The 23690-nt window shown below is 39.6% G+C and overlaps 1 protein-coding gene across 4 annotated transcripts in view; it reads right to left on the bottom strand.

Moving 5' to 3' along the window:
• Nucleotides 1-23690, bottom strand: part of ZMYND11 (zinc finger MYND-type containing 11) — a 375736-nt gene that overhangs the window by 176828 nt on the left and 175218 nt on the right. For 3 of the 4 annotated variants that reach the window (XM_053713832.1, XM_053713834.1, XM_053713833.1), the window contains exon 4: nt 8473-8632. The exons of the other annotated variant lie outside the window; for it this stretch is intronic. In XM_053713832.1, coding sequence (XP_053569807.1) covers nt 8473-8632 — 160 coding nt within the window. The remainder of the gene's footprint in view (nt 1-8472; nt 8633-23690) is intronic. 4 annotated transcript variants of the gene reach the window in all.

Genomic DNA, 23690 nt, shown 5'->3' with positions numbered 1-23690 from the left:
AAATATGCCACAATAATGTCCAGAAAAAACCCTCAAAAACATTGTACTCAGCAAGCTAATGCAATGATTCAAGGCGATATATCAGATACAAAAAAGTTAAAAAACAAATTTTGAAAACTGCAGTTGAAAACAATTTTACACAACCAAATATAAAACACTTAAAGAGACAGTCTACTCCAAAATTTGTATTGTTTAAAAAGATAGATTATCTCTTTATGACCCATTTCCCAGTTTTGCACAACCAACACGGTTCTGTTAATATACATTTTACCTCTATGATTAGCTTGTATCTAAACCTCTACAGACCAGCCTCCTGAGCACATGACTATTTATTATCTTTTGATTTGCATTTTAGTCAATTAGTGCAGTAACATTCACAACTCCATGGGAGAGAGCACAATGTTATCTATATGACCCACATGAACTAACAGTCTCTTGCTGTGAAAAGCTTATATAAAATCATGTGATAAGAGGCTGTCTGAAGTGGTTTTGAAATAGGCAGAAATGTAGAGGTTTAAATGTTATAAAGTATATTAATATAACAATGTTGGTTGTGCAAAGCTGGGGAATGGGTAGTAAAGGTGTTACTTATCTATTTTTATACAATAACAAGTATGGTGTAAACTGTCCCTTTAAATGGACAGGAACGACTTTTGGATTTTTTTTTTTTTTTGTTAAGCTTTGGTACATACTTTCATTATTAATTCATTTTTATGTAATTTAGCTCTGAAAATTGCAGATTTTCTATTTCACGGAGCTGGAAATGCCCACTGCAGACTTCTCACAACTAGACCTGCTACATAGCTTTTTCTCTTTCTTCAGCAGGTAACAAATGCGAAACAATACTTTTTATACTACCATAATGAGCGTGGCTAGACTTGATGTCTGCTGGCAATTGAAAAAGAACTGCATCAAGCAAGATATTTTTTTTTACATTTTTTTTAGACTTGGCTATGTTATGTATATAAGAGGAAAAGCTAAAAGACACTGAATCTATCAGATAGTATAAAAAAATATTTAATTTATGTTTCTCTGCTGAACAAACCTCCTTTTTTGTCTGCATACAGAAATCCTAATATTTCCAAGTTACATGCATTTACATAACTATTCTGCAAGTGTTTTTCCTAAGAGTTTTGGTTGTGATTATTGTTTTTGCACATTGATAGCAGTTTGTCTTTGAAGTGCAAGATATCATGTATTGAGCACCTTACACAACTATAGGTGCTACTTGCAGGAACATACACTTATGAAAAGCTGGAAAACATATGTGATGTGATGCCTAATGAATTACTAAAATGATTTAGCCTTTACAAGAAAACCCATGTGCAATCAGTTTAGTCAAAATTAAACTTTCATGACATACAATTTTATACAAATTTCCAATTAACTTCTATTACCTAATATGCTTCCTTCTCTTGGTGTCATTTGTTGTAAAGCATACATAGGTAGACTCATAAGTAGCAGTGCATTACTGGGAGCTGTTGATTGGTGGCTTCATATTTATGCCTCTTTTTACTGTCTCACCTAAGGTGTTCAGCTAGCTCCCAGTAGTGCATTGCAGCTTCCACAAAGAATACCAAGAGAATTCAGAAAATATAATAACAGAAATAAATTGGAAAGTTGTTTAAAATTGTATGTCCTACCTGAATCATAAAAACAATATTATTAGGGCTTAGGGCTTAATCTTTGATATTATTAACCTCAACGTTTCTTCAGCTCACAAGAGTAAGTGCTCTGGTAACAGTTATACTTCAGCTACTGTCCAGCCATAAGTTGAAGAGAAAAAAACTAAATTTATGCTTACCTGATAAATTTCTTTCTTTCCAGATATGGAGAGTTCACAACGTCATTCAATTACTAGTGATATTATCACTCATGGCCAGCAGGAGGAGGCAAAGAGCACTACAGCACAGCTTTTAAGTGTCACTCCCCTACCCATAATCCCCAATCATTCGACCAAAGGGAAATGGAAAAGAAATAACACAAAGGTGTAGAGGTGCCTGAGGTTTAGTCAAAAATAACTGTCTTAATAAAGGGTGGGGTCGTGGACTCTCCATATCCGGAAAGAAAGAAATTTATCAGGTAAGTATCCATTTTTTTTTCTTTCCTAAGATATGGAGAGTCCACAACGTCATTCAATTACTAGTGGGAACCAATACCCAAGCTAGAGGCCACAGAATGAACAGAGAGGTAGAAAAAGACAGGCAGACCTAAACAGAAGGCACCACTGCTTGAAGAACCTTTCTCCCAAAAGAGGCCTCAGCCGAGGCAAAAGTATAAAATTTGGAAAATTTGGAAAAAGTATGCAGAGAGGACCAAGTTGCAGCCTTGCAAATCTGTTCCACAGAAGCTTCATTTTTAAAAGCCTAAGAAGAGGAGACAGCCCTAGTGGAATGAGCTGTAATTCTCTCAGGAGGCTGCTGTCCAGCAGTCTCATAGGCAAAACAAATCATACTTCTCAACTAGAGGGAAAGAGAGGTAGAAGTAGCCTTCTGATCCTTACGCTTTCCTGAGAAACAAATAAACCGGGCAGAAGACTGGCGAAAATCCTTAGTCGTCTGTAGGTAGAATTTTAGAGCACGCACAACATCCAAGTTGTGCAACAGACGTTCTTTATGAGAAGGATTGGGACAAAGAGAAGGAACAACAATTTCTTGATTCATGTTTCTATCCAAAACCACTTTAGGAAGAAACCCCAATTTAGTACAAAGAACCATCTTATCTGCATGAAAGATAAGGTAATGCGAATCACACTGCAAAGCCAAGAGTTCCGAAACTCTCCGAGTCGAAAAGATAGCAATAAGAAACAAAACCTTCCAAGATAGCAACTTAATATCTATGGAACGCATTGGCTCAAACAAAGCCTGCTGCAAAACTTTAAGAACAAGATTAAGGCTCCAAGGAAAAGCAACAGGTTTAAACACAGGCCTGATTCTGACCAGGGCCTGACAAAAAGATTGAACTTCTGGCACAAACGCTTGTGTAACAGAAATCTGACCTTTCAGAGAACTGACTGACAACCCTTTCTGCAGACCTTCCTGGAGAAAAGACAAAATTCTAGGACTCCTGACCCTTTTCCAAGAGTAGCCCTTAGATTCACACCAATAAAGGAACTTATGCGATACCTTATGGTACATTTTTTGAGTAACAGGCTTGTGAGCCTGAATCATGGTCTCAATGATAGACAGAACTAAGCATTCAATCTCCAAGCAGTTAGCTTCAGAGAAGCGAGATTTGGATGGAGGAATGAACCCTGAGTTAGAAGGTCCTTCCTCAGAGGCAACCTCCAAGGCGGCCAAGATGAGATCTTCACTAGGTCTGCATACCAGATCCTACAAGGCCATGCAGGAGCTATTGGAATTACCGATGCTCTCTCTTGTTTGATACGAGCAATAACTTGTGGAAGGAGGGCAAACGGGTATGCTAGACCAAAATTCCAAGGAACCGTCAGAGCATCTATCAGAGCGGCCTGAGGATCTCTTGACCTTAAACCGTACCTTGGAAAGCTTGGCGTTCTGCCGAGACGTAATCAGATCCATCTCCGGCACCCCCATTTGAGGTTTAACCTGGAGAACACCTCCGGATGGAGAGTCCACTCCCAGGGATGAAATGTCTGTCTGCTCAGGAAATCCGCTTCCCAGATGTCCACTCCAGGAATGTGGATGGCAGATGGACAACAATTGTGAGCTTCCACCCACTGAATAATCCGTGCCACCTCCTTCATGGCTCTGGAGCTCAGAGTTCCTCCTTGGTGGTTGATGTAAGCCACTGAGGTGATGTTGTCCGACTAAAACCTGATAAACCGGGCTAAAGACAATTGAGGCCAAGCCATCAGAGCATTGTAAATCGCACTCAACTCCAAGGTGTTTATGGGGAGAGCAGACTCCTCTCGAGTCCATAGTCCCTGCACCTTTAACGAGTCCCAGACTGCTCCCCAACCTAGCAGACTGGCGTCCAGGGTCACAATCACCCAGGAAGGTTTCTGGAAGCATGTGCCTTGAGACAGATGGTCCTGAGAAAGCCACCACGGGAGAGAGTTTCTTGAAGACTGGTCTAGATCTATCCTTGGAGACAGATCCGAATGGTCTCCGTTCCATTGTCTGAGCATGTATAATTGCAGAGTTCTCAAATGTAATCAAGCAAAGGGAATGATGTCCATGGAAGCGACCATCAGACCAATTACCTCCATACATTGAGCCACTGATGGCCGAACAGTAGACTGAAGAGGCAAGAGGAGAGAATTTTGGATTTTCTGACCTCCGTCAGAAAAATGTTCATAGATAGGGAATCTATTATGGTCCTTAAGAAAACCACCCTTGTAACTGGAACAAGATTATGCTTGTTGAAAATATGGCGCCTGAATCAATATGTCGTCCAGGTATGGCGCCACTGCAATTCCCCGAGATCACTACCAAGACAGCCCCCAGAACCTGTGAGAAAATTCTGGGAGCTGTGGCAAGTCCAAACGGAAGAGCCACAAACTTAAAGTGTTTGTCTAGAAAGGCGAATCTCAGGAATTTGTGATGATCCTTGTGGATGGGAACATGAAGATACGCGTCCTTCAGTTCTATGGTCGTCATGAACTGACCCTCTTGGACCAAAGGAAGAATGGAACGAATGGTTTCCATTTTGAAGGACGGTACCCTGAGAAACTTGTTGAGGCACTTAAGGTCTAAAATTGGTCAAAAAGTTCCCTCTTTTTTGGGAACCACAAACAGATTTGAATAGAATCCTAGACCCTGTTCCTTTACTGGAACTGGAACAATCACTCCCAGGTAGGAAAGGTCCTGAACGCAGTTCAAGAATGCCTCTCTTTTTACCTGGTCTGCAGATAATCTTGAGAGGTGGAATCGGCCCCTGGGAGGGAACGTTTTGAATTCTATTTTGTAACCCTGAGATACTATGTCCACAGCCCAAGGATCTGTGACATCTCGTCTCCACGCTTGACAAAACAGGGAAAGTCTGCCCCCACTTGATCCAATCCCAGACCAGGGCCCGACCCTTCATGTTGACTTAGACTCAGCTGAGGGTTTCTATGATTGCTTCCCCTTATTTCAAGTTCTTCTTGTCTTGCGGTAGAAAAGACCCTTTTCCACCTATAATATCAGAAATTATTTCTGCCAGACCAGGTCCGAACAAGGTCTTACCCATGTAAGAAAGCGCCAGAAGCTTGGACTTTGAGGGAACATCAGCTGACCAAGATTTTAGCCACAAAGCCCTGCGGGCTAAGACAGTGAGGCCAGATATCTTGGCTCCCAGTCTAATAACTTGCATGTTAGCATCAGAAATAAAGGAATTGGCTAGTTTGAGATCCTTAATCCTATCTTGTATCTTCTCCAATGGAGTCTCTACTAAAATTGATTCAGATAAGGCGTTGCACCAATAAGATGCCGCACTTGCTACTGTGGCAATACAAACTGCAGGTTGTTATTGAAGACCTCGATGAACATACATCTTCTTCAAATAAGCTTCCAGCTTTTTGTCCATGGGATCCTTAAAGGAGCAGCTATCCTCTATAGGGATCATAGTTCTCTTAGCAAGAGTAGAAATAATCCCTTCTACTTTAGGCACTGTGCTCCAAGAATCTTTAATGGAGTCAGCAACAGAAAAAATCTTTTTAAATACAGGAGACGGGGAGAAAGGAATCCCTGGCTTCTCCCATTCCTGTGAAATAATCTCTGTCACACGGTCTGGGACATGAAAAACTTCCACAGAGGAAGGAACATCATAGTATTTATTAAGTTTACTAGACTTCTTAGGGTTGACAACGACAAAAGTATCAGAGTCATCCAAAGTAGCCAATACCTCCTTTAACAGTACACAAAGGTGTTCAAGCTTAAATCTGAAGTTTACTTCGTCAGTATCAGATGAAGGAATAATACTGTTCGAATCTGAGATTTCACCCTCAGAGGCTACCGATGTATCCTCCTCATCAGACTTATGAGGGAGGGCAATCTGCGTAGCAGTAGGTGGAACAGAAAACTTCCTATCTGAATGTCTAATTTTCCTCTTGCGTTTTCCCAGCATAGGAAAAGCAGATAATGCAGCAGATACCACAGAAGATACCTGTACAGCAAAATCTGCAGGCAAATAAACTCCTCCAGGAAGCTAAGAGGAACTGCAGTGCACTGTATGTGACGCCATAGAGGTTTGGGACGTTTGAGGAGAAAGCTGTGGCATTGCCTGAACAGCATCATCCTGAGAGACATTGAGCTCAGAGGGCAACAATTTATCTTTAAATTAAAGTGTTCTAGCTAAGCATGCAGCACAGAATTGCATAGTCAAAACAATTTGTGTCTCAAAGCATAACAAGCATTTGTCAAAAGACACAGAGTCTTGGTCCATGTCCATAATACTAAATAAAAAATTCCCCAAAATGTAATTTTTTTTTTAAATACACATTAAAAAATTTTAATACCACAGTGCCGCTTAACGTTATGCAAAAATTCTTTAATATAATAAACCAATCAGGCCCCCTACACCTCAGACAGGCTGAAGTGTCTTACTATAACACCTATACACAATTTGGCAGCCAGAAGTCTCTAAAACGATCATATAGTAGATCGACACTGAAGAGACTGAAATTCAATTACGCTGCTCTGCTCCGTGAATATCCGACAGCAGAGAGAAATCACATGAACGGCAGAGAGAGGAAACTATGCAGCAAGTAAAATGCTTGCATTTCCCTCTGCCTACAACACCGGAGCTTAATTTACACAAACGCTCAAGCAGTCTGTCAGTTAGCCTGTTCTAGCTAAGCAAGCAAAGAAAACCAACTGCTAAATTTTAAGTTTATACATAAATCTCTGTATAAAACATAAGCCACACACATACTAATAAAGTATTTCAACATAACTTGCCCAAAGAGGAAAAAAGTCCAAATAAAGGGAAGATTAAACCCTAGTCTCAACATACATAATGTGCCTGGCCACTGCCAAAGAAAATCCTGTATAAAGGATTTAAAAAATGTCCCCATCTACTGCATATGACATATTCTTCTGAAGTGCAAGTCTCCAAGACCTAGAAGACAAAAGCACTTACCTGCAGTCTAGCTGTCCGGCAGGAAGACAGCTCACAAGGTGTGAAAGGACACATACTCCTTACAGAGACCTGTAGAAAAAGAAACAGAGTAACCAACTCTGGCTTTCTGTACCACGGGCAGCAATGTGTTAGAAAACAAAGCAAGGACTACCTCACAACTTCCTAACTTCTTAAAATCCACCACTATTCTACTGAAGAGATTGACGTGGACTAAGCTAAACCCAAATCCTTGCTTGGAGGGAAAAGTACCCGAAAAAGGAATTAATTTCTTATTAATTAATTAATTTCAGACACCAAACTTCACCACCTCCAATGACAGAGGCAAAGAGAATGACTGGGGATTATGGGTAGGGGAGTGACAGTTAACAGCTTTGCTGTGGTGCTCTTTCCTCCTCCCGCTGACCAGGAGTGATATTCCCACTAGTAATTGAATGACGTTGTGGACTCTCCATATCTTAGGAAAGAAAAATAGCCAATCAGCATCAGCATTGCTGAGGTCATGCATTACTTTTCTGTGATCTCATGAGATTTCACTGAAATCTCCTTAGATTTCATAGTAAACTTCCTTAAACTGATAGGGAAATATCAAGACTGTGCCGGCACATGCCAGATACACGCCCCCTTGCAAGTCCTGGCACAAGTATCCTGATTGCTTCTAAAAATCCCTTTACAATGGGGTGTGAATACTTAGGAAATTTTGAGGTAAAATATCTTCCTTTTTACATAGAGATGTTCAGGTGATATTTTCTAGACAGCTTTTTACAGCTGTGCTGCATCACTTTCAAGTGCTTCAACATTTGGGTGTCATGTCCCTTGAACATTAGGAGAAAATCTTCACTTTTTATAACTGAGTATTCATTTTACTGAATATGTTCTATAGACTTGTGCAGAAAAAAAAAGAAAGATTTTTTTTCCTGAGTCACTTTCCACACATACTGTCTTGGAAAGTTAACAAGCTAATCACTGTGTTAATCTCTTATACATAAGGGTATTGCAGGATATGCTGCAAAGATTCTCTAATAGGTCGCTAATGCCATTGCTTAAGCACTGTGGGTTAGATTCTGCACCAGTTGGAATGCTTATCACAGAAAAACACAAATCATCGACTTTAATGGAAAACTTTGTTAAAATATGCTGACAAGCTTTTTAATTGGAATCGAATTTATCCCTTTATTAGAATGTTTTTGCATTAGATTACCTATTTAAATTGCAATAAGACATCAATATCTGTATAGATGTATGTTTTACCATTAAATAATATTACTTGTTGGAAACAAAAGACAAGTTGAGATAATTGCCTTGAAAAGTTTATGTATTTTTCCTGCTATAAGATTGAACTACTGTCAAAGCAGCTCTGATGAAGACATCATGTTTTATGAGTTTTGTACTAAAGGTGTTATTTTCTCATACATGTTCCTTTAGAATACTTACAATCTCATCCCCTGGTAACCAGTATCCTTCCTGCTCAATACCAGCTTTTGATCCTTTGCAGCCAACTGTTAGTGTCTCAACCACAAGACCGTCCTTTACTGCTAGACTAAGCTGACGAGTGATCTCCTTTGGATGCATACCATGTACGCGTGTCATGTACCTGGAAGACAGTAACAAACAACTGTTCCACACGACTAAATTTTGTTTTATATCTCTGCTAAAGAACATCTTTAGTTCCATGTGTGTTAAAAGCAAATCAGACAATCGACTAGATATATTAAAGCTTGTTTTTTAGATGAACGGTTAAAATCCAATTATAAATTTTGCAGGTCACTTAAAGGGACATGGGAGTCAAAATTAAAGTTTAGATTGTTAAAGCTTACTGTCCAGTTTATCTTGCTCTTTTGAGCCTACCCAAGAATGATTTCATGAAAAGGACACTGCATATACATTTTTATGTGTATAAAGCAGTTTATTAAAGTACATCTAAATTGCACATAGCAAATAACTAGCAAATAGAAATGAAAATATTCAGTTATGAGAAAAAATATGGTGGTCTATTATGCTCATGAACTAAATTGCCAAAAGTATATAGTCACCACTACTAATTACTGAGATCAGGTTTTTCAGCCACACATATTGATAGAAGGTGCATAAAACCCAGCATATAGTTACCTCCATAGACAGACCCTGGCAGTACAATGGGTAGTGCTAAAGAGTGGAGTGACTTTAAACAAAGCACTTTGAGACCTTTCCCACACTAGATCTGCCATGGTCAAATGTAAGTACTAATACTGTGAAGTAAAAGTGTCTAGATGCAATTACAGCCCAGCCATGTAGTGGTAAACCACTCAAACTCACAGAAGGGAGCTACCAAGTGCTGAAGGCACATAGAGCAAAATTACAAGTCGCGCGGCAAATAAATTGTGAACACTTTGCATGTGTTATAGCTTTTATGCATTTGGGGTTGCGCAGCTATTACAAGTTACAAGATAACTAATGCAAACCGCGAAAACGGGTGCACGTTCATGTATTCCCCATAGAAGTCAATGGAGAAAACATAGAAAACAAAAAACAAATATGTTGCGCAAAGCCCATGACATATTCTCCTTGAACAGTGTACATAAAAATGTGAATATTTCATATTGCAAAAAAAAAAAATTCAACTGACTATGTTCTATTTATTTCTAAATAAATATTTCTCTATATATTTGATGATATTTGGACTTATATATATATATTTATTGTGAGATATGTATATGAATATTTATATGTCTAGATATCTCGAGATCTATATGTAAATATCTTTGAAAATCCATCTGAGATATTGTTTAATGTGCATTAGATTGTAACGTAAAATCTTTTCATTATCTCCATAGTTAAACATGTCTATAACATGTCTATAAACATATCTCTATACATATAAATGCATGTTTCTCTATGTATGTGTATGTATGTTAATGTAAAATCCCTGCGTCAGCTTTTTTTTTCTAACACCCGAGATCTCCTATATTTGAAACCTTATAACTTTTGTGCAATATTTTATTTAAATATTTTTATTAGACAGTGTTAATATGAGGGTAACTGTACTTTGTAATGTATTTTTGAAGTGTTTCATGAAACTTTTATGTTGCACACAACTGTTAACTGCAGCTCTTCGAGCGCGGGAAGGATTGATGTGCAAAAAACAAATGCACACGTGCAATCGTGATTTTTCAAGACTTGTAATACCTGCGCAATGGAAATTGATTGCGAAAAGACCACACAGCAAGCGGAAAACTCAAAACACTCTACTTGTAATCTTCCTGAGTGTGTGTGTGTAAAAATCTCCTATAACCTGTTGCATCATTCAATACAGAGTTGCAAACTGCCTCTGAAGCAACATCATCACACAAACTGTGAAATAGGATTCTATGGCTGAGCAGCTCTAAACAAGCCTGGCACAATGACAAGCATCAGCTGAATTGGTCTAAAGCACACCTCCACTAGACTATAAAGCAGTGTAAACATGTTCCCTACAGTGATAATTCACACTTCACTATATGGCAGCCTGATTGAAGGCTCTTGGTTTGGTGAAGGTTAGAATATTACCTAGCAGAATGAATAGTGCCTACTGTAAGGTTTGGAGGAGGGATGATGATGTGGGGCTTTTTTTTAGGGTCTGGGCTAGATCCAGCAAAGGGCCATCTTAATGTTTACAGACAATTGGGTGCTTCCAACGTTTTGGAAATAGTTTGGGCATGGCCCTTTTCTGCTCTACCATGACTATACCCCTGTGCGCAAAACAAGGTCCATGGAGACATGGTTTGACTAGTTTTGTGTGAAGTAAATCAAGTGACCTCCACTGACCTCAACCCTATTAATCACCTTTGTGATCACCTTTGTAACATAGATTGCAAGTCAGACCTTCTCGTCCAACATCACTGCCTGACTTCACAAATGCTTTTTTTGGCTGAATGGTCACACACACAGTCCAAAAATTATGTAGAAAGTTGTGTTTTCCACAGAAAATGGTGCCATCTGGGTGGCATTATGTGTTAGCCAGGTGGGGGCAGTGAATATTATAACATTTTCTGTTATTTATAAATATTCCTATAGATATATAGGTATAGATATCTATTTTACATGAACGGTATCAGATATATATAGAAAACTTAAATTATGCTTACCTGATAATATTCTTTTCTTCTGATGGGAAGAGTCCACAGCTTCATTCATTACTTTTGGGAATTCAGTACCTGGCCACCAGGAGGATGCAAAGACACCCCAGCCAAAGGCTTAAATACCTCCCCCACTTCCCTCATCCCCCAGTCATTCTTCCAAGGGAACAAGGAACAGTAAGAGAAATATCAGGGTAAAAAGGGTTCCAGAAGAAGAAACTAAACTACGGCTGCCTCATCAATAAAACACGGGCGGGGAGCTGTGGACTCTTCCCGTCAGAAGAAAATAAAATTATCAGGTAAGCATAATTTAAGTTTTTCTTCTTAAATGGGAAGAGTCCACAGCTGCATTCTTTACTTTTGGGAAAACAATACTCAAGCTATAGAGGACACTGAATGCAAACAAAGGGCAGGTACAGAAGGCGGTCCCTTTGAAAGGCACCACAGCTTGGTATTACCCATAAAAACAGCATAAAAAGAAACAAGGTAACTGCCCATTAGTTAAACAACTGGCAAAGCCGTGCTGGAAACCACTCAAAATCTTTAGATTCCGCTGAACACAATGCCTCCGAGGAGCCAAGTCCAGCAGGCTTCCATCGCACAAACTACCCAAAGAAAGTACCTCCACCTACCTCTAAAGGAGAGAACGGAGTACCCGAAGGAGACCCAAAGGACCATCAGACTAGGGAAGAAAACCCCAAGACAAGCAAAATTAAGGTTGTTACAAGACAACCACCCAGGAGAAGAACTCTCTAGAAAGACAAAGATCCTATCCCCCAGAGAGACACTCCCAACCAATGAGAGAGCGATTGCGAGGACTAACAAAATCCACCATCAGGTCCTCAGACACAACACCATACGACTGATGGTGTGCCAAAGAGCCACAAGCTCCCCAGAACCCTAGTCCAGCAGATACAACTGCAATAACAAGTCGTATACAGGTAGGAAACCCGTATCAGGGCCGAAGGTAACCCAGAGCCCACCGACAGGATGGAGGAACTAACTTCCTCAACAGAAAAAAGGGCTCTCTGAGAAACACAGAATCACAACAGACAGACTTGCAAGCTCCAGCTTCAGGGCAGCAAAACTAACCCTAAGCCATCATGGGACCCCATCCCACAGAGAGTGTCGGATATCGACAACTCCCGTCCAGGACGAATCCGGACCCCAAAAAGACATCCAAGACCAGCAGTGAAATGTAACCAGTGGAGGAAGGAACACCCGAGAACCCCCCACAGGGGAGGATAACAGGACCAACAGAGGTACACGGTCAGACCCCACTCCGAGAAACGGACCCAGCCCAAAAAGGGCTGGCAACGTCTGCCTCAAGAGAGAACGGAGGCCCTAAGAGGAACGAACCCCTGACCAATTACTAGCATCAGGCATGCTACCACAACTGCCAAACAGCTTACAAGCACACATTCCAGATGCAATAGCTGCAGCTGGTTAAACTGCAAACCTTCCGCATGCTAGGTAGCTAGGCAAACCATCCGGCCACTACAGGTGGTCCATAATAGATACGTCGTGCACAGGTCCGGAACCCTTGCACATTTCCCTTCCCTAAAGAAGGAGCACTCCCAAAAAAGGGATATAGGGCATTGAGCCATAATGATACCCTAGTACCAGAACCAGCCTCCATAGCCTCTAGCATGCAAGGGAGGAAGAAAAATCCTCGAACAAGAAGATAGAACCCACAGGGTATCCATGGAACCGTAAGACTTCCAAAATCCTCCCCAAGAGGAGAAATGCCAAGGGGACCACTTTCCCAGCCGTAGACAGGGCAAAGAAGCTTAAAGAGAAACGGTAAGCAATACCATTGAGCAATAACTCAACGACCATTACCACCAGCTCAGTTGAGACAAACAATGGATCAGGATATATAGGAGCGCCAATGGCTTAGATATACCACAGGGAATAAAGAGTCAAATGTTTTCCAATAGTGTCTATGTTCCAAAATCAACCAAATTTAATATATAAATCCAATCTAATTCTGATCTCCAGAATTAAAAAACACAAATTACAATAAAAAACAATAAAACAGTAAAACACAAAATACATATAACGAAGCTTAAAATACAATGCAGTAGATGCTTTGAAATACAACAGATAACAGATTTAATCCGGTTGGTTAAACTGGATAACCAATATCTAATGTCCCAGTTATCGTGAGTCCTCTTAAAAACCTTCTAGTAGGTACATAATATGTTTATCAAATACACGTGCAATTAAACTTAGTGTTCAATAAATGATGTAATAATAACTCAAAAATTCTTATCAAAGTGATAAGAGTGATATGATCACTAATAAAGTGATATGAGACCCACTAGTAGGTCAACAGTGCATATAAATTTTGCAACTTTTATAACGTGTAAAAAAAACAAAGAAAAAGAATAAAATGTGTTAAGTGTCTTGAAAAAGGCCCGATACGAGGGCCGAAACGCGTAGACGAAACTACATACCAGAGTTGGAGAGGCTCATTATATCCAGGACCAGGATTCAAATGGTAAGACTATTTTCAATAGTCCATACCCGTTAGCGCTGTTTGTTTAGTGCGCTTTTTTCTATTTCTTTCAGGTATTTTTCTATACATAGAATTAGGACTTTGGACTCCACTGTATTGAGGATTTCTCTCACCGGACTTTTTCCAGACTTTTAAGGATTTACCAAAAGACTTTTAAAGGACACTAATGTTATATTTATTTTTGTTATTCAAAGTTGTGGAAACACACCTTTAGGAGTTTGTGGACTAGTTTTGGCCAAACTATACACACTCTCTGTTCATTTGTTGTTTTTATAGCTTATAGTTGGTATTTGTTACTGTTTTTAAGATATAGCTTATGGTATTTGTTCACTGTTTTAAGATATTAACCAAATATCGGACCATTGAGTCCATCACCCAGATTTAATCAGGAGAATTGAGGTAACAGCTGGTACCAGTTTAGTTAGATATCCCATTGGTAGGATCTCACATCAAATTTGTTATCACATACATTATTATTTTTTTCATTACTCTATTATTATTGAAGAGCAGACTCACCACTTACCACTTATTTTTATTGTGTGTCATAATCTACAAATCCACCAAATGGTGTATTTGAAAATTTAAGGAACTTAACACATCACATACATTATTATTTTTTTCATTACTCTATTATTATTGAAGAGCAGACTCACCACTTACCACTTATTTTTATTGTGTGTCATAATCTACAAATCCACCAAATGGTGTATTTGAAAATTTAAGGAACTTAACACATTTTATTCTTTTTCTTTGTTTTTTTTACACGTTATAAAAGTTGCAAAATTTATATGCACTGTTGACCTACTAGTGGGTCTCATATCACTTTATTAGTGATCATATCACTCTTATCACTTTGATAAGAATTTTTGAGTTATTATTACATCATTTATTGAACACTAAGTTTAATTGCACGTGTATTTGATAAACATATTATGTACCTACTAGAAGGTTTTTAAGAGGACTCACGATAACTGGGACATTAGATATTGGTTATCCAGTTTAACCAACCGGATTAAATCTGTTATCTGTTGTATTTCAAAGCATCTACTGCATTGTATTTTAAGCTTCGTTATATGTATTTTGTGTTTTACTGTTTTATTGTTTTTTATTGTAATTTGTGTTTTTTAATTCTGGAGATCAGAATTAGATTGGATTTATATATTAAATTTGGTTGATTTTGGAACATAGACACTATTGGAAAACATTTGACTCTTTATTCCCTGTGGTATATCTAAGCCATTGGCGCTCCTATATATCCTGATCCATTGTTCCGTTTTTAGACCTATTAGGGGGTCTTCTTTATAGTGAGCAGATATCAGTCCTGGGCGCTGGTTACTTCTCCTTTTCAGTTGAGACAAACAACCTCAACTCAAAGTGCAAAAGTGGCCACTGGCGACAACTGAAAGATGCATCCGAAAAGCATCAAACTGACCTCCAGGCAGGAACCAAAGCTCCCCTAAGAGAAAAAAGTAAATTTATGCTTACCTGATAAATTGATTTCTTCTATGATACGACGAGTCCACGGAGTCATCCTTTACTTGTGGGATATTATCCTCCTGCTAACAGGAAGTGGCAAAGAGCACCACAGCAGAGCTGTCTATATAGCTCCTCCCTTGACTCCACCCCCCAGTCATTCGACCGAAGGTACAGGAAGAAAAAGGAGAAACTAAAAAGTGCAGAGGTGACTGAAGTTTTAAATCCAAAAAATATAATCTGTCTTAAATTGACAGGGTGGGCCGTGGACTCGTCTTATCATAGAAGAAATCAATTTATCAGGTAAGCATAAATTTACTTTTCTTCTATAAGATACAATGAGTCCACGGATTCATCTTTTACTTGTGGGATACAATACCAAAGCTACAGTACACGGATGAACGGGAGGGACAAGACAGATGGCTAAACAGAAGGCACCACTGCTTGAAGAACTTTTCTCCCAAAAATAGCGTCCGAAGAAGCAAAAGTATCAAATTTGGAAAAGGTATGAAGTGAAGACCAAGTCGCAGCCTTACAAATCTGTTCAACAGAAGCATCATTTTTAAAAACCCATGTGGAAGCCACCGCTCTAGTAGAGTGAGCTGTAATTCTTTCAGGAGGCTGCTGTCCAGCAGTCTCGCATGCCAAACGGATTATGCTTTTCAGCCAAAAAGAAAGAGAGGTAGCCGTAGCTTTTTGACCTCTACGTTTTCCAGAATAGACAACAAACAGAGAAGATGTTTGAGGGAAATCTTTGGTCGCTTGCAAGTAAAACTTCAAAGCACGAACTACGTCCAAGTTATGTAACAAACGCACCTTCTTAGAAGAAGGGTTAGGACACAGAGAAGGAACAACAATTTCCTGATTAATATTCTTATTAGAAACAACCTTAGGAAGGAATCCAGGTTTGGTACGCAAAACCACCTTATCAGAATGGAAAACAAGATAAGGCGAGTCGCATTGCAATGCAGATAGTTCAGAAACTCTTCGAGCCGAAGAGATAGCAACTAAAAACAGAACTTTCCAAGATAGAAGCTTAATATCTATGGAATGCATAGGTTCAAGCAGAACCCCTTGAAGAACTTTAAGAACTAAATTCAAACTCCATGGCAGAGCAACAGGTTTAAACACAGGCTTAATTCTAACCAAAGCCTGACAAAACGACTGAACGTCTGGAACATCAGCCAGACGCTTGTGCCGTAAAATTGATAAAGCAGATATCTGTCCCTTTAAGGAACTAGCTGATAACCCCTTCTCCAATCCTTCTGGGAGAAAGGACAAAATCCTAGGATTCCTGATCTTACTCCATGAGTAGCCTTTGGATTCGCACCAATACAGATATTTACGCCATATCTTATGGTAAATTTTCCTAGTGACAGGCTTTCGAGCCTGAATCAAGGTATCTATGACCGACTCAGAGAATCCCCGCTTAGATAAAATCAAGCGTTCAATCTCCAGGTAGTCAGCCACAGAGAAACTAGATTTAGATGCTGGAACGGACCGTGACAGTTTCCACGGTGGCAGAGATGACATTTCCACCAGGTCTGCATACCAAGTCCTGCGTGGCCACGCAGGTGCTATCAAAATAACCGAAGCCATTTCCTGTTTGATTCTGGCAATCAGACGAGGAAGGAGAGGAAAAGGAGGAAACACATAAGCCAGGTTGAACGACCAAGGTACTGCTAGAGCATCTATCAGTACTGCTTGGGGATCCCTCGATCTGGACCCGTAACAAGGAAGTTTGGCATTCTGACGAGATGCCATCAGATCCAATTCTGGTGTGCCCCATTGATGAATCAATTGTGCAAACACCTCCGGATGGAGCTCCCACTCCCCCGGATGAAAAGTCTGTCGACTTAGAAAATCCGCTTCCCAGTTCTCCACTCCTGGGATATAGATTGCTGATAGATGGCAAGAGTGAGTCTCTGCCCATCGAACTATTTTGGAAACCTCTATCATCGCTAGAGAACTCTTTGTTCCCCCTTGATGAATGATATATGCTATAGTCGTGATATTGTCCGACTGGAATCTTATGAATTTGGCTGAAGCCAGCTAAGGCCACGCCTGAAGCGCGTTGAATATCGCTCTCAGTTCTAGAATATTTATTGGAAGGAGAGCCTCCTCCTGAGTCCACACACCCTGTGCCTTCAGGGAATTCCAGACTGCACCCCAGCCCAATAGGCTGGCGTCCGTCGTCACTATGACCCATGCTGGCCTGCGGAAACACATTCCCTGGGACAGATGATCCTGTGACAACCACCAAAGAAGAGAGTCTCTGGTCTCTTGATCCAGATTTATCTGAGGAGATAAATTTGCATAGTCCCCATTCCACTGTCTGAGCATGCATAGTTGCAGTGGTCTGAGATGCCAGCGAGCAAACGGAACTATGTCCATTGCTGCTACCATTAGTTCAATTACCTCCATACACTGAGCCACTGACAGCCGAGGAATGGAATGAAGTGCTCGGCAGGTGGTTAAGATCTTTGATTTTCTGACTCTTGCTTGAAGAAAGTAAAAACTAACATTTTATCACCTCTTTCACTTTACCCTTCCTATTACTTAGAGTAGGCAAAGAGAATGACTGGGGGGTGGAGTCAAGGGAGGAGCTATATAGACAGCTCTGCTGTGGTGCTCTTTGCCACTTCCTTTTAGCAGGAGGATAATATCCCACAAGTAAAGGATAAATCCGTGGACTCGTCGTATCTTATAGAAGAAATAAACCCTAAACAAGCTACAAAATAACTAATAGTTATATTGTAGCTAGCTTAAGGTTTATTTTACAGGTAAGTATTTAGTTTTAAATAGGAATTATTTAGTTAATGATAGTAATTTTTATTTAGATTTATTTTAATTATATTAAAGTTAGGGGTATTAGGGTTAGGTTTAGGGGTTAATAACTTAAGTATAGTGGTGGCGATGATGTTGGGGGCGGCAGATTAGGGGTTAAAAATATTTAACTAGTGTTTGCGATGCAGGAGTGCTGCAAGTTTAGGGGTTAATATGTTTATTATAGTGGCGGCGATGTCCGGAGCGGCAGATTAGGGGTTAATAATTTTATTTTAGAATTTACTGTTCAGGATGCATACAACCTACACTAACCTTTCTTTATACCAGTTTCTCTCCTCCATTGCTATCCCCTGAACCCCCTTAGCATGTAAGCCTAAGAGTCCAGCTGTTTGTAGATCACCTTCTTAAGAGCTGTCTACAACAGTGCAACTCTTGGCAGTTCCCTCTACCCGTTTGATCCCTATAAATGTTTTGTTGTACTCCGCCTTTGTTTAACCAAAATCACCCCTACTCTAATAACCCCTAACTCGCAGCATAGCCACCTGCAAAGTCGCCACTACACTATTAAGCCATAAATCGCCACAACCCCCATTGCAAAGTAACCCACTACACTATTAACCATTAAACCGCCACAACCCCCATCGCAAAGTAACCCACTACACTATTAACCTCTAAATCAACACTATGCCCATTGCAAAGTAACCCACTAACACCTAAAACCCCTAACCTAACAACCCTTAAATTACCCAAAAACATACTAATCTTACTAAAAAAATAAAATAAAAAATCTAACAGTATCCTTAAAATTTTTTAAATAAAATTGCCTGAAAAAATAAAAAAACCTAATTTATGTAAGAACTTACCTGATAAATTCATTTATTTCATATTGGCAAGAGTCCATGAGCTAGTGACGTATGGGATATACAATCCTACCAGGAGGGGAAAAGTTTCCCAAACCTCAAAATGCCTATAAATACACCCCTCACAATTCAGGTTAATGAATAGCCAAGTAGTAGCCATGGACTCTTGCCAATATGAAAGAAATTAATTTATCAGGTAAGTTCTTACATAAATTACGTTTTCTTTCATGTAATTGGCAATAGTCCATGAGCTAGTATGGGATATCAATACCCAAGAGTCACTAGAGAGGGAGGGATAAAATAAAAAACAGCCATTTTCCGCTGAAAAAAATAATCCACAACCCAAATTATAACTTTATTCTATAATGACAAGAAAAACTTAAAATATCAGCAGAAGAATCAAACTGAAACAGCTGCCTGAAGAACTTTTCTACCAAAAACTGCTTCTGAAGAAGCAAATACATCAAAACGGTAGAATTTAGTAAATGTATGCAAAGAGGACCAAGTTGCTGCTTTGCAAATCTGATCAACTGAAGCTTCATTCTTAAAAGCCCACGAAGTGGAGACTGATTTAGTAGAATGAGCCGTAATTCTCTGAGGCGGGGTCTTACCTGACTCCAAATAAGCTGAATGAATCAAAAGCTTTAACCAAGAAGCCAAGGAAAAAGCAGAAGCTTTCTGACCTTTCCTAGACCCCGAAAATATAACAAATAGACTAGAAGTCTTCCTGAAATCTTTAGTAGCTTCAACATAATATTTTAAAGCTCTTACCACATCCAAACAATGTAAGGATCTTTCCAAAGAATTCTTAGGATTAGGACACAAGGAAGGGACAACCATTTCTCTACTAATGTTGTTAGAATTCACAACCTTAGGTAAAAATTGAAAAGAAGTCCGCAAAACCGCCTTATCCTGATGAAAAATCAGAAAAGGGGATTCACAAGAAAGAGCAGACAGCTCAGAAACTCTTCTAGCAGAAGAGATAGCCAAAAGGAACAACACTTTCCAAGAAAGTAGTTTAATGTCCAAAGAATGGATAGGCTCAAAAGGAGGAGCCTGTAACGCCTTCAAAACCAAATTAAGACTCCAAGGAGGAGAAATTGATTTAATGACAGGCTTAATACGAACTAAAGCCTGTACAAAACAGTGAATATCAGGAAGTTAAGCAATCTTTCTGTGAAATAAAACAGAAAGAGCAGAGATGTGTCCCTTCAAGGAACTTGCTGACAAACCTTTATCCAAACCATCCTGAAGAAACTGTAAAATTCTAGGAATTCTAAAAGAATGCCAAGAAAATTTATGAGAAGAACACCATGAAACGTAACTCTTCCAAACTCGATAATAAATCTTTCTAGAAACAGATTTACGAGCTTGTAACATAGTATTAATCACTGAGTCAGAGAAAACTCTATGACTTAGCACTAAGCGTTCAATTTCTATACCTTCAAATTTAATGATTTGAGATCCTGATGGAAAAATTGACCTTGAGACAGTAGGTCCGGCCTGAACGGAAGTGGCCAAGGTTGGCAACTGGACATCCGAACAAGATCCGCATACCAAAACCTGTGTGGCCATGCTGGAGCAACAAACGATTGTTCCATGATGATTTTGGAGATCACTCTTGGAAGAAGAACTAGAGGTGGGAAAATTTAACCAGGATGATAACACCAAGGAAGTGTCAGCGCATCCACTGCTTCCGCCTGAACATCCCTGGACCTGGACAGGTATCTGGGAAGTTTCTTGTTTAGATGAGAGGCCATGAGATCTATCTCTGGAAGACCCCACATCTGAACAATCTGAGAAAACACATCTGGATGGAGAGACCACTCCCCTGGATGTAAAGTCTAACGGCTGAGATAATCCGCCTCCCAATTGTCTACACCTGGGATATGCACCGCAGAGATTAGACAGGAGTTGGAGTCCGCCCAAGCAAGTATCCGAAATACTTCTTTCATAGCTTGAGGACTGTGAGTCCCACCCTGATGATTGACATATGCCACAGCTGTGATATTGTCTGTCTGAAAGCAAATGAACGGTTCTCTCTTCAACAGAGGCCAAAACTGAAGAGCTCTGAGAATTGCACGGAGTTCTAAAATATTGATTGGTAATCTCGCCTCTTGAGATTTCCAAACCACTTGTGCTGTCAGAGATCCCCAAACAGCATCCCAACCTGAAAGACTTGCGTCTGTAGTGATCACATTCCAGGGTGGCCGAACAAAGGAAGCCCCTTGAATTAAACGCTGGTGATTTAACCACCACGTCAGAGTGTTGAATATTGGGATTTAAGGATATTAACTGATATCTTTGTATAATCCCTGCCCCATTGATTCAGCATACAAAGCTGGAGAGGTCTCATGTGAAAACGAGCAAAAGGAACCTCATCCGATGCTGCAGTCATGAGGCCTAAAACTTCCATGCACATAGCCACTGAAGGGAATGACTGAGACTGAAGGTGCCGACAGGCTGCAACCAATTTCAAACTTCTCTTGTCTGTTAGAGACAGAGTCATGGACACTGAATCTATCTGGAAGCCCAAAAAGGTGACCCTTGTCTGAAGAATCAAGAAACTCTTGGTAAATTGATCCTCCAACCATGTTTTTGAAGAAACAACACTAGTTGATTTGTGTGAGATTCTGCAGAACGTAAAGACTGAGCTAGTACCAAGATATCGTCCAAATAAGGAAACACCGCAATACCCTGCTCTTTGATTACAGGGAGCAGGGCACCTAGAACTTTTGAAAAGATTCTTAGAGCTGTTGCTAGGCCAAATGGAAGAGCAACAAATTCGTAATGCTTGTCTAGAAAAGAGAATCTCAGGAACTGATAATGTTCTGGATGAATCGGAATATGAAAGTATGCATTCTCCAAGTCTATTGTAAACATATAATGTCCTTGCTGAACAAAAGGCAGACTAGTCCTTATAGTCACCATCTTGAAAGTTGGTACTCTTACATAACGATTCAAACTTTTCAGATCCAGAACTGGTCTGAATGAATTTTCATTCTTTGGGACAATGATTCTGAATAGATTTGAATAAAATCCCAGACCTTGTTCCTGAAAAGGAACCGGCATGATTACCCCTGAAGACTACAGGTCTGAAACACACTTCAGGAAAGCCTGAGCTTTTACTGGATTTGCTGGGATACGTGAGAGAAAAAATCTTCTCACAGGAGGTCTTACTCTGAATTCTATTCGATACCCTTGAGAGACAATGCTCTGAATCCATTGATTTTGGACAGAATTTATCCAAACATCCTTGAAAAACCTTAATCTGCCCTCTACCAGCTGAGCTGGAATGAGGGCCACACCTTCATGCGGACTTAGGGGCTGACTTTGGTTTCTTAAAAGGCTTGGATTTATTCCAATTTGAGGAAGGCTTCCAATTGGAAGCAGATTCCTTGGGGGAAGGATTAGATTTGTGTTCCTTATTTTGACAAAAGGAACGAAAACGGTTAGAAGCCTTAGATTTACCCTTAGGTTTTTTACCCTGAAGCAGAAAAAAACCCTTTCCTCCAGTAACAGTTGAAATAATAGAATCCAACTGAGAACCAAATAAATTATGACTTTGGAAAGAAAGAGATAATAATCTAGACTTAGATGTCATATCAGCATTCCAAGATTTAAGCCATAAAGCTCTTCTAGCTAAAATAGCTAGACATGGATCTAACTTCAATTTTGATAATATCGAAAATGGCATCACAAATAAAATGATTAGCATGTTGCAGTAAGCGAACAATGCTAGATATGTCAGAATCCAATTCTTGTTGCACTAAATTCTCCAACAAAAAGTTGATGCAGCCGCAACATCAGCCAAAGAAATTGCAGGCCTGAGAAGATGACCTGGTACGTTTAGCAAGAGTAGAAATAGCCCCATCAACTTTGGGGATCTTTTCCCAAAACTCTAGAAATTGCTAGTAAAGGATACAATTTTTTAAACCTTGAAGAAGGAATAAAAGGAGTACCTGGCTTATTCCATTCCTTAGAAATCATATAAGAAATAGCATCAGGAATAGGAAAAACCTCTGGAGTAATCACAGGAGGTTTAAAAACAGCATTTAAACGTTTACTAGTCTTAATGTCAAGAGGACTAGCTTCCTCAATATCCAAAGTAATTAACACTTCTTTTAACAAAGAACAAATATACTCTATTTTGAACAAATAAGTAGATTTGTCAGTGTCAATATCTGAGGACCTTTTACGTTTATTAGAAGGCGGAAATGCAGACAAAGCCTTCTGAATAGAATCAGTAACAAATTCTTTAAAATTCATAGGTATATCATGTACATTAGAAGTTGAAGGAACTGCAACTGGCAATTTACTATTACTGATGGATACATTCTCTGCATGTAAAAGTTTATCATGACAACTATTACAAATGACATTCAGAGATATAATTTCCACACTCTTACAACAAATGCACTTAGCTTTGGTAGAACCAATGTCAGGCAGCAAATTTCCAAAAGATACTTCTGAGCCAGGATCAGAGTGAGACATCTTGCAAAATGTAAAAGAAAACACAACATATAAAGCAAAATTATCAATTTCCTTATATGACAGTTTCAGGAATGGGAAAAAATGCAAACAGCATAGCCCTCTGACATAGAAAAAGGCAAGAGGCAAATAGCAATGGGGTAATAAATAAATGAAATATTTGGCGCCAAGTATGACGCACAACGTAACTGAGAAAAAAAATTTGGCGCAAACAACATACGGAAATTACACACTTGCGTCACTAACGACGCAACCATGTGTAAGACTCTGCGTCAACTACGATGCCGGAAATGACGAACTTGCGTCAACGGACGTACTTTTGCGCCAAAAAAATGATCGCGCCAAGAATGACGCAATAAAGTCTAGCATTTGGCACACCCGCAAGCCTAGTACTGCCCGCAATTTGTAAGAAAAATGAAGTCAATC

Source organism: Bombina bombina, chromosome 5 (assembly GCF_027579735.1).
Source record: "Bombina bombina isolate aBomBom1 chromosome 5, aBomBom1.pri, whole genome shotgun sequence".
NCBI lineage: Eukaryota > Metazoa > Chordata > Amphibia > Anura > Bombinatoridae > Bombina > Bombina bombina.
This window is presented reverse-complemented; position numbering and strand designations above follow the sequence as displayed.